General features: G+C 41.0%; 1 protein-coding gene across 6 annotated transcripts in view; it reads right to left on the minus strand.

Annotated features, from left to right (window-relative positions):
* Positions 1 to 4279: 4279 nt before the first annotated feature.
* YEATS2 (YEATS domain containing 2) overlaps positions 4280 to 12140 on the minus strand; it is an 87128-nt gene continuing 79267 nt past the window's right edge. For all 6 annotated transcript variants that reach the window (XM_089672341.1, XM_089672340.1, XM_089672339.1 and 3 more), the window contains 3 exons: positions 5881 to 5955; positions 5512 to 5585; positions 4280 to 4660 (listed from right to left, as the gene is read on the minus strand). In XM_089672341.1, the coding sequence (XP_089528467.1) occupies positions 4537 to 4660; positions 5512 to 5585; positions 5881 to 5955 (273 nt within the window). In that variant the 3' untranslated portion in view covers positions 4280 to 4536. The remainder of the gene's footprint in view (positions 4661 to 5511; positions 5586 to 5880; positions 5956 to 12140) is intronic.

Here is a 12140-nt window from a genome sequence, read left to right on the forward strand (position 1 = left end):
AGTTCTTACCCTTGTTCACAGTGGAATGTGCCCACTGCATCCCTACTGCTTGGAACCCCCTAGAGCACCTACCCACACATTCATCTTTAAACTCATGCATTTCAAAGACAGAGACCTGCTCCTCTGTGCTGACCTGACTCAAGGAAATCTCTCTGGTAATACCAAACTGCTGATCTTTCCCGATTATTCGGTAAACACACCACGCAAGTCATTCGATGCAGTTTGAACAAAGCTACATGAAAAATGGGTTAAGCACAGTGTGATTCAGAGAACAATGACCTAGCTGGAAGCCTCCATGCAAGTAACCTGTTGAATCTTATCTCAGGGCTGTTCTGTTTACATTTCCTTTTTGGCATCTATTGGATGCTCTTTCATTACTTGGGATTGAAACTGATATACAGCACTATTTCCTTTATGTTGATTGTCCATCATTTACTACTCTGGATATCCTTGGACTCTGACTGCACTGTTGCTGTTTATGTATGAAGTTGCCAATCTCTTACTTTCCGGTCTCTCAGGATGCTGGAGTGCTACAGAGACTAAGGCACCTCTCCTTTAAGCCTGGTACAATCAACAAATGCATAGGTGCTGTCAGCTATCCATCTATTACCTGTAGTGCATACTAGAGCCTCTTACTTTTATGCTGGTCCTCTGCTTTTCACCATTTACCTGAATACCAGTTTATCTATAACCTCTAACGTTTGTGCCCCCCTGTATTACCTGCATGTGCTTTTATGCTTGGCCACCGGGACATTTTTCACTGAAAGAACTATCTTCTCCTACTTCAGTTGCACATTGTGCCCCCAGTTGGTAACTTCTACCATGTTTTGGTTTGGGCTCTAGGCCTCCAAGATTTTTTTTGTATGGTGGAGGGGGGGGAGTTGTTTGCTTTTACATGTTAAACTAGTTTCCTGTTGGGTGTTTATTTTTCTGTGCTAGATACAGTATTGATGTTAATCACATGGCCATCTATACCTGGCCCCAGACCAATGTCAGGATACCTCTCTCCTTTTACTATGTCTGTGTGTAACATAATGTCATGGAATACTAGGGGGTTAAAGGCTCCAATGGTCTTCCAGTTTCTCAAGAAGTACCACCCTGACATCTGTATAATTAAAGAAACACAACTAGTGGGTAGTAAAGTACTTAGTTTAAGAAAACCCTGGTTGCTCACTATTATCATTTCGCCTATTTTGACTATTCTAGTTAGTGTGTTAATACATAAATTCCTCTCTTTCTGTTTATTGGACCTGGTACTGGATCTGAATAGTCGCTATATAATTTTATACTCTCTAAATGATAATAGGGAGATTGTTTTTTTGGGTCTCTACGTACCTCCATCACCTTCCATACACTTCCTTTCCACTGTGGTGGCAAAACTAGCTAGTTTACAATAATATTATTCTCAGTGATTTCAAAATGGTTATGGACCTTGGGATTGGTATGTTAACCCCAAATGGTTCTGATCCTGTGGAACTTTTGTCTTGGTCTAACACTTGTAACCTTACAGCTGTTTCATGCTGAAGGAACCAGTTTGTACGAGCTTATACCTGGAACTGTCAGCTTACTGAAGGCACATTTCTTTCATGGGATTTGTACATGCCCAAAGATTTGTCCCTTCTGGGACACAATGCTGGGAACTATTAATACTACCTGCAATTTAGCCTTAAGTTTGGATCCAAAGTTGTTGCTCTTGAGTATTCTGGAAGGAGCAGAGTTGAGCAGCTATGTAAAGGAATTCTTACAAAGTGGAAGTTTTCCCCATCTTTTATGGTACCCACATGGCAAACATCCATCAACAATATCTTACTCTTGTACATAGTATCTTATGAGTCTTAAGATTCTCAAGAAATTTGACAGTTTGGTCAACTTGGATTAAATCATGGGGTGTGAGTGATGGTGCACTCCATTCAGCTGTCCTCTCAGTGTACCTCCTCAGGCCCCCTTCTGTCTGTTCATACCTCCTCTATTTTTCCTTCTGTTCCTCCCTTTTTTCCCTTCATTTGAGACTCCTGTGCCTCAGCCTTCACCCCCCCCCCCATTCCTCTCCTTCTCCATCCCTTCTATTTCTCCTCCTTTAATTCTCAGTATTACCTATGCCACTGCCTCACTATTTGCCTCTACTTCTAGGAGGACTTCTTACAGATGGTCCATAGACATTGGTCAGCATTACATTATTGTGTACAACTTTGAATGCACTAGTACAGTTGATCCTGTTGGAATCCAAACTGTACCATTACCCTTTTTTTATATACCTGTTATGACATTGCAAGTGACACCTATGACCCAGAATAAGAAAACAACTGCTGCAAAAATGATTGCAGAGCTCAATCTCAGTTCCTTGAAGACTGAGATTGAACTCTGTAGTCACTTTTACAGCAGTTGTTTTTTTATACTGGGTCATAATCCTGCGATATGTCCCTTTCAGTCAGTTGACTGCACTTATGCTTATCAGATGACGTTTTCACAGAAACTGTATATGCTGCCATAAACGTTGATATTGTTCTTTGTGACATGGCAAATAGATCTGCAACTTCAGTCACAGAGGCACCAGATAAGCAGGCACCAACATTTTGCCTTCTTGGAAACTCAGTAAGCCCTGACATGAACCTGTATTACTAGCAGCGCACACAGTGAATGACAAAAGTGAGGCTTCTCAGCTGTTAGCTAGATGTCTCATCACACAGTGGAAGCAGAAGTTACATCACTTCAATTCAAAATGTGTCGTCACTTTCACACCTGCAAATTATGTAGTGTTTCCTAGTTTTTGTTCAACCCCTGTATATCATAAAACAATTAAAAATATATATACAGTTATGTCTATATATATATTTGGACACAGGCACAATTTTTGTTTTTTTCAGGTATTTCCCAAAAATATTCAAGCTATAGTTGTATAATGGATATGGGTTGAAAGTGCACACTCTCAGGTTTAATTTGAGGGTATGTACATCCAAATTGGAGGCAGGGTTTAGGAATTACAGCTCTTAAGAGTAGCCATCCCCTCTTTTTCAAGGGACCAAAAGTAATTGGACAATTGAATGTAATCATAAATAAAATGTTCATTTTTAATATTTTGTTGAGAATCCTTTACTGGCAATGACTGCAAGAAGCCTGGAACCCATGGACATTACCAAAGACTGGGTTTCCTCCTTTCTGATGCTTGCCAGGCTCTAACAGCAGCTGTCTTCAGTTTTTTGTTTGTGGGTCTTTCTGCCTTTAGTTTTACCTTCAGCAAGTGAAATACATGCTCAATGGGGTTGAGATCAGGTGAGTGACTCGGCCATTGCAGAATACTCCACTGCTTTTCCTTCATCTGGCTGCTTCTGTCACATCATCAACACCAATGACCCAGTGCCACTGGAAGCCATGCATGCTCATGCCATCACACTGCCTGCACGATGTTTTACAGATGACAATGTCAAAGTCTAATCTGGTTTTTCTGTTCTTCAGGCTTATGAATGGTTAGCACCTTGTGGTGAACCCTCTGTATTTGCTCTCGTGAAGTCTTCTCTTGATTGTAGACTTTGAAAATGATACGCCCACCTCCTGGAGAGTGTTCTTTGTCTGGATGTTGTGAATGGGTTTTTCTTTACCATAGAGAGGATCCTGCAATCATCCACTACTGTTGTTTTCCGTGGATGTCCATGCCTTTTTATGTTGTTGAGCTCACCAGTGCGTTCTTTCTTCAGAATGTACCAACCTGTTGCTTTGGCCACTCTTAACGTTGCTGCTATCTCTCTGATGGATTTTGTTTTGTTTTTGAAGCCTTACAATGGCCTGTTTCACTTTCATGGACAGCTCCTTTGAACGTATGGTGTAGGTTCACAGCAATAGATTCCAAATGCAAATACCAAACTTAGAATCAACTCCAGACCTTTTACCTGCTTAACTGATGAAGAAATAACGAAGTAGCCCACACCTGGCCATGAAACAGCTTTTGATTCAACTGTCCAATTACAAATTACTGTCCAATTAAAAATGGGGGATGGCTACTTTTAAGAGCTGTCATTCCTAAACCCTTCCGCCAATTTGGATGTACACACCCTCAAATTAAACCTGTGAGAGTGTGCACTTTCAGCCCATATCCATTATAGAACTATAGCTTGAATATGTTTTGGTAAATACCTGAAAAAAACTAAAATGTTGTCCAAATACATATATATATGGACCTAACTGTATATAAATCATCTTAAATACTCTACCCCAGGACTAACCACCTTTTATAGTTTCCCTTTATCAACACATATTTAGTAATCATAAATAACGGTGGAGACGGTTTTTTTTTTTTCTTCAGTATCTTGTCTTTCAAGTGGACACACAACAAATATACATACATAGATATATGAAGCTGCATACATTATTACATGCTGGAGATAGCAAGCAATAGAACAAAAAAAAATAAGTCAAAGAAGAGCAATATATCAAACTAAAATGAGACAAAAAAAATGAAGACTGCAAAAATTCATATGACTCTGACGACATGTGGTTTGACGAGCTGCACTCTTGCTGTGCAGTGCTAAGGCTAGTTTAGATTTATTTCAAAGAAAGTTCATCATCCATGTTCAAAGCACCCATGTGCCTGTTTGTGAGAAAGTCAAATAACGGAATGTTGCAAATGGCTTGATGGATGTCTGTAATGGTGATTTCTCTTGGAGCCCTATTCACAAAAGAAATGTAACATAACATAAAATGTCCCAGTTTGAAATTCAATTATCCTCAAAACATGATTATACTTATTTGACAATACTGTAATAATGGCAGTCAAAAACTGTACAGAGAATGTAAACAGGTTGTGCTGAGAGAATCCAATGAAATACTATGGTTTTGTGGGTTGCAGACAAAATGAAATACAAAGGGAAGGAGTGGGACGAAGATTTTTCCTGTCCAACACATTCTTTATATTAGATCAAAGCTTTGTGAAAGCCTCAATGGCAATCTGAACAACTGCATTATTAGAAAATCCCCATAATGGGATTTTACAGGCAAGATGATACAATTGTGTTAAAAGACATAATATACATTTATTGATCTATATAAATAATTGATGTTACCTCTTTTAACACAGCTGTATAATTTTGCCTGTAAAGTCCTATTATGGGGGTTTTCTAACAATACAAATGTTTTACTATGAAGATGTTGGCAATATCAGTTTCTAGTTACACCTCTTTCCAACTGCAATGGCAATTTGAGAGTGCAGTTATTGGCAAAGAAATAGGCAGATGTAGGAGGAGTCTTCAGCTTCTAGGTACACCACCTGCTAGGGGTTTCACTATACCTCAGTGAATATATGTATCCTCATGTGCGCTATGGAAAAAGTAATTGGTTATTTAAAGCCATAGTAATGGAACTCCACATAAGCCATTATACAGAATTTGTGAACTAGGTAAAGCATATGAAATCATCAACCAAGACTAAATGCAATCTACAGAAATCTAGAACAGGGTGGTATAGCCATGATAAATAATTTGCATATCCAACTATTTATAGACTATATACAGATTTACATACCGTTTCCGAGAAGTCATCTGATATGCCACAGCTAAAGCATCTCTTAGAACATCACTGACAAATTGCTCAGTGGCCTACAAAGAACAAAACCTTTAAGATGTACATTAACTGCAAACACTCATCATGTATCACAAATTTAAAAGAAAGGAAAAGAAAGAAAAAAAGGGTGGGGGAAGGGTAGGAGGATAGAGAGGGGTTAGAGAGGAGGTGAGGGTGGGGGGAGGAAGACAGAAATAGGGAAAGGAAGATGGAGAAAGACCCCAAGAGAAAGCAGAAGAAAGAGAACGGGAGAGATAGAGCCGATAGAGATGGAAGAACTAGCCACACAAATGAATCATAATAAATTGCAAATCTATGCAAAATACATACCTTTAGGATCATTTCTTCCACTGGAGATGCATACACATTTGTCTGAATTTCAGTTGGTTGTAAGGAGATTCCAATCTTTTGAAAAACAGATTAATACATCCAAGTTTTTTTTTAAAATATACAACATCAGTTGTAAACAGAGAAATGACAACAGTTTACATATTTGTCTTTTTAAAATAGCTAATGGCCTATTTTGTCAAAGTGTCTAAAGGAATAACTTGCTGTTTGCCAATGCTGAGATCTGTCCATTGAAGGTACTTACAGCAAATGATAAAGGATTTCCATATACGGTGGTACAACTTCCTGGAGATCGACATTCTTGCCTTGAGGTGGGTAGGAATAACAAAAACACCCCTATCCCTCAGGACATTGGCTTGACTAGACACACCATCAAAGCCAATAACCAAAAAGAACCATGGAAGATCGAGCACTAGGACAGCAATCTGGCCAATCTGGAAGAGCCCAGGGCTCATTTGCCAACAGATTTAGGATTTCTGCATAACAGCTTCTTCATGGCAAAGGGAGGTCAATCAGAGTCACTGGAATATCCTCCATCTTTATTCTGTGCAATATAAGATGAGGAAGCCGCATTGGAGGGAAATCTTTTCCTAAGGTATCACCATGTCATCTGTCACAAAATGCCTGACAAAATCTTTGGTTTGGGACGCAAACCTTTCCATTCTGTTGTTTAAGCTGGACACTAAGTGACCCAATTGTCATCCCCTAGACAAATCTTTAGGAACAGTTTTGGGCGAAAGGCCCATTATCCAGGATTCAGCTGCCGATAGCTGGGAAAGTCCCCCTGTCAATTTTCCACCCCAGGAATGTGCATGGCAGAGAGGGACGAAATGTGAGGTTCTGCCCAAGACAAGATCAGATCTGACTCCTTTTAAGCAGCTTTGTGGCATTGCATTGGACCTAAAAAGACAGGCAGCCCAAGAGAGCCAGCCAAAGCACCTGAAGTTCAGGGATATTGATCAGGAACTTCTGCTCTTTTGACAACCTTGTTCTTTGAACCAAGAGTTTCTCTAGAACACTTCCCCAGCTCAAGAGGTTGGCATCCATCACCAAGACCATCCAATTCTTTGGAAGGAACACATTTTCTGGCATTCAGCATGGATACCCAACATTCTAAAGCTGACCTGGCCTTAGGCGTCAGATGCACTGGACTTCCGACGTTTGTCCCATACCAACAGGAGATTGAGCTGTGCAGCCCTGACCAAATGTTTTGAGAATGACACAAATATTAATTTTCACAAAGTCTGCTGATTCAGGGTTCTTAGATCTTTTTGTTACTATGGTATACTGAAGTATAAGCATTTCATAAGTGTCAAAGGCTTTTATTGACAATTACATTAGGTTTATGCGAAGAGTTGACTCTTCTTTTTCAAGACTTCTGCAATTCACTCAGGCATACTGTCAATCAACTTCTGGGCCACATCCTGACTGATGGCAGCCAATTCTTGCATAATCAATGCTTTGTCAGAATTTTGGGGGTTTTTTTTCGTCTTTCATTTTTCATCTGCCTCTTGAAAGTTGACCACAAGTTCTCAATGGAATTAAGATCTGGGGAGTTTTCTGGCCATGGACCCAAAATTTAGATGCTTTGTTCCCCAAGCCACTTAGTTATCACTTTTTCCTTATGGCTCCTTAGGTGCTCCATCATGCTGAAAAAGGCATTGTTTGTCACCAAACGGTTCTTGGATGGTTGGGAGAAATTGCTCTCGGAGGATGTTTTTGTAGCGTTCTTTTTTCCGGATGCCCCAATCAGAAAGGATATTTATCAGAGAAAATTACTTTACCTCAGTCCTCAGCAATGCAATCCCTATACCTTTTGCAGAATATCAGTCTGTCCCTGATGTTTTTTCTGGAGAGAAGTGGCTTTTTTGCTGCCCTTCTTGACACCAAACCATCCTCCAAAGGTCTTTGCCTCACTGTGCGTGCAGATGCACTCACACCTGCTTGCTGCCATTCCTGAGCAAGCTCTGAACTGGTGGTGCCCTGATCCCGCAGCTGAATCAACTTTAGGAGATGGTCCTGGCACTTGCTGGATTTTTTTTGGGAGCCCTGAAGCCTTCTTCACCTTGAACCTCTCTCCTTGAAGTTCTTGATGATCCAATAAATGTCTGATTCAGGTCCAATCTTAGCAGCAATATCCTTGCTTGTGAATCCCTTTTTTGTGTAAAGCAATGATGACTGCATGTGTTTCCTTGCAGGTAAATTAATATTTGTTGTCATTCTCAAAATTTTTGGCCAGGGCTGTAGAGCTCTGCATTGTGAAACTGGGCATAGGGGACTACAATGACCGTGGCTACCATTTTCCCGAGCACTTTCATGCATGTCAAAATGGACGGACTGTCCAACAACTTCAGGGACATCGCCTGGGCTCACAGAGACAGGCATTTCTCCTACAGAAGCAATCTTTTCACCATGCTGGAATGCTAAGCCTAAGCACAGTCAGAACTCAAAACCTAAACCTCAGCGCCTAAACCTGTACAGGACTTGTACTACCTGCTGAAGAGTTGACATTAGTATCTGAACCAACTAGTCCCTGGGAAGCAGGTCATCCAGGTACCCCACAAAAGGGGATACCCTTGGTTCTCAACAACCCCAAAACTAAAGCAAATGCCTTGATAAACACTTTGGGAGCAATCCTGCAGCCACGAAAGCCAGTAGATGTTCCTTCACTTAGGGACCCAGTTCTTCATTTGAAATTGAGACATAGGCTTTTGTTCACAGACCGTAGCTGGTTTCTTAAGAAAGGAGTTCTTCTTGGAAACCAATGCCGTCACTGGTTTCTGATGTGTAACTTTCACCTTCTTCTTTGGGGTAAAAGTGTGCCATTCCCCACCTTCTGGATGAAGACAACTAAGGATGATCTAATCAAGTATTCATCCTCAAATGGCAGACTCTCAATTAGCTTCAGGGTTTTCAGATACCCTGGAATGAAGCACACATTTCCCTGAGATTCTAAGGACTTGGCAAACTCCCACTCCAGGCACGGTAGGCTGCAGAGCCACTCCTACTAGAGAGAAGGGTGCCCTAAAGAGGACCTCTAACCTCTTATGCATGGTGTCTAACTACAAGGACATTATGCATTTGGACTGCCAAGGTCTTATTCAAGCAGGAAATGGCCAGGCTGCTTGAGTGCCACATTTTTTGTAGAATTCCACCTGCATAGGGTACTGGTGGGAAAAATGCTTCGGTAAGAACACCTCTAGGTGAGCCCAATGGGCATACATCACTTCCTGCAAGTGAAGGTGTACTGGAAAGGACTTGGAATCTTTTCGCAGCTGCCAGGACCCAAAATCAGAGACCTTTAGTGGAGAAGACTCTGATAGCAGTAACTTCAGATTAGTGTGCACATCCCCAGGAGGCCTGCCATGTTCCTCTGCATCTGAAAAAGATTTCTCCAGTCTTCAACAGCTTCCATTTCCTCATCATGCAGGATTATCTTTTGATGGCTCATACTCCCTCAAAACCAAAGGAGGAGAATGAAAGCGCCCATGTTTGCTTTCCAAGTATTCTAAACCAGTGAGAACTCCTGACAGCTGATCACGCAGCCTAAATATAGCTTAAGAAAATTCCTCTCTTGATACAAAGGAAGTAGAGGATTGTGCCCCTGAAGCCATGGAAATACCAAATAAGGGCAGAGATTCAGAGATAATCTGACCCTCTGGAGAGGCATTGCAGGGTGTACTTTCAGAGGGACTTGATAGAAGGATTTGGGAGTCCACCCCATAATCCTTCCCTCCCCCACCTATCTGCCTGCTGAGAGGAGTTTTGGCCTGTGCCAGAACACCTATGTGGTAAGTCAACCCCACAATAAACAAGTGTCCCAATACTTGCTCTGCCTGGTAGAAGTAGCAAAAACTGTGGCTGTCTAGAGCTGAAGGCAGAAAGCTTGATTCCAGTATCCCTCAGAACTTGTGGATTGCAGTTGAGTGCGACAATGCAGGACCAGCAGTTCAGGAACAGTGTACTGTGCTCAGGAACCAGTAAAATGGCATGCAAGATGACTTCATTGTGTACATATGCTGCACCAGACTGTCCCCTTTGAGTGCTGTCAGTTCCACATGTCACTAGCAAAGGAAACAAAAACGGCCAAACACCCCAAAAACTGGAGGGAACACTGCCGGGGAGAAACTGCCATAGGATATGCAAAAGGACTATTTTGCACAGCACAGCAAAAACTGGATTTTTGTCTTTACATGTAAAATACATTTCTTAGAGTACATCACGGGATACAGAATAGGTCTAAAATCATGACCCACCTGGGTTATGCGCCACCTTCAGGTGAATGGACACTGGCAATCAAAGACAGGAAGCCCTGCTCTATATAACCCAATCCCACTAGGAAGGCCTCAGTTTTGTAGCAAGCAATACCCCCGAAAATAGAGGGGAGGGACCTCTGTGTTCCATTATTTACTCCAAGAAATGGATTTTACAGGTAAGGACAAAAATCCAGTTTTCTTTTTCATACATCACGGGACAGAGAGCAGGCTTAATAATCATTGCACAGGGTTCTGAAAACGCAGGGTCCAGCTCCAAAAATTGTAGTTGTACTGGGGCCCGGGTACCAAACATTTTAGCCCATGGCTGCAGTAATTGATCCGAAACACCATTCTCCTGATCCCAACAGGGAACCTTTGAGCATGTGGCAAATTGGTCAGAGCTGCACATCAGCAACCATCACCTTCGACTCTGGTGAAAGGTAATGCATAACCCAAATGGTCATGATTAGTAAACCAGCTCTGTGTCCCATGATGTATGAAAAAGAAAGGACTATTTTACACAGCACAAAGCTGTGTAACAAAAGTCCCCAGTGCCACTAAGGCAGGAATGGATTGTATAGAATTTAGACTATACGGGTCAGTCCTCCAAAAATTGATATTTCAGTGTGCATTAATTGTTCACACATTAAACCAATCTAGACACTCCTGGTAAAATACTGTACATGTGCTGAACTTGCTGGGTCTGCACACCTACTGAAGCCATTAGGAAGGAATCCCACTTTAAATTATACAAAATCTAGTAGGATGTGCAGGAATATGAATATTAGGCACCCACAATTCCCATCTGGATGAGAACAGAGTCAAGAATTACAGCCAGGAGAGCTTGCTCTTGGCTCATCGAAGACACGGAAACCAAGGGTGACATAGCCCACACTGCCCCACATATAACTAAAAAAAATAAAAAATGTAATATATTGCAAGTTGCCAGGTCTTAGATAAGGTAGATGCATTAGTTTTCAGGCTGTTTTTTTTTTCTTAAAGTTTCACCTAATGATCATGCCTATAACACACTTACTTTCCTAGGCTGAAAATGCTCACTCACTGTATTGTATCTGTGGAGGAGCAGCATCATCACTCTAGGCTGCCCTTCTAATTTAAACTACAAATACTCCCCCTTCTTCATCTCCATTATATATAGATATATATATATATATATACACACACACACATACAGTTGTGTTCAAAAGAAAAGCAGTGTGTTGAAGAAAGTGAATAAAGCTCAAAATCCTTCTAATAGCTTTTATTTCCATACACACAAATGCATTGGGAACACTACACATTCTATTCCAAATCAAAACATGAAGAAAAATATATCACATTTGTGTTGTTCCTCTAAAAAAAAATTGAAGAAAAGTGAATATTAGACTGTTCAAAAAAATAGCAGTGTTTGTATTCTTCTTTACAAACTCAAACATTCACTATATAAACTGAAAAATGTTTGAAGATTTTGCTTTCCTTTGAATCACTTAATGAATATTTAGTTGTATAAGCACTGTTTCTGAGAACTGCTGTACATCTGTGTTGCATGGAGTCAACCAACTTCTGGCACCTGTGAACAGGTATTCCAGCCCAGGATGATTGGACTACATTCCACAGTTCTTCTCTATTTCTTGGTTTTGCCTCAGAAACTGCATTTTTGATGTCACCCCACATGTTTTCTATTGGATTAAGATCCGGGGATTGGGCTGGCCACTCCATAACGTCAATCTTGTTGGTCTGGAACCAAGATGTTGCACGTTTACTGGTGTGTTTGGGGTCATTGTCTTGTTGGAACACCCATTTCAAGGGCATTTCCTCTTCAGCATAAGGCAGCATGACCTCTTCAAGTATTCTGATGTATTCAAACTGATCCATGATCCCTGGTATGCGATAAATAGGTCCAACACCGTAGTATGAGAAACATCCCCATATCATGATGCTTGCGCAACCATGCTTCACTGTGTCTTCACAGTGTACTGTGGCTTG

This window comes from Staurois parvus, unplaced genomic scaffold (assembly GCF_062004578.1).
Source record: "Staurois parvus isolate SC_StPar_1 unplaced genomic scaffold, SC_StPar_1.0 ptg000126l, whole genome shotgun sequence".
Lineage (NCBI taxonomy): Eukaryota > Metazoa > Chordata > Amphibia > Anura > Ranidae > Staurois > Staurois parvus.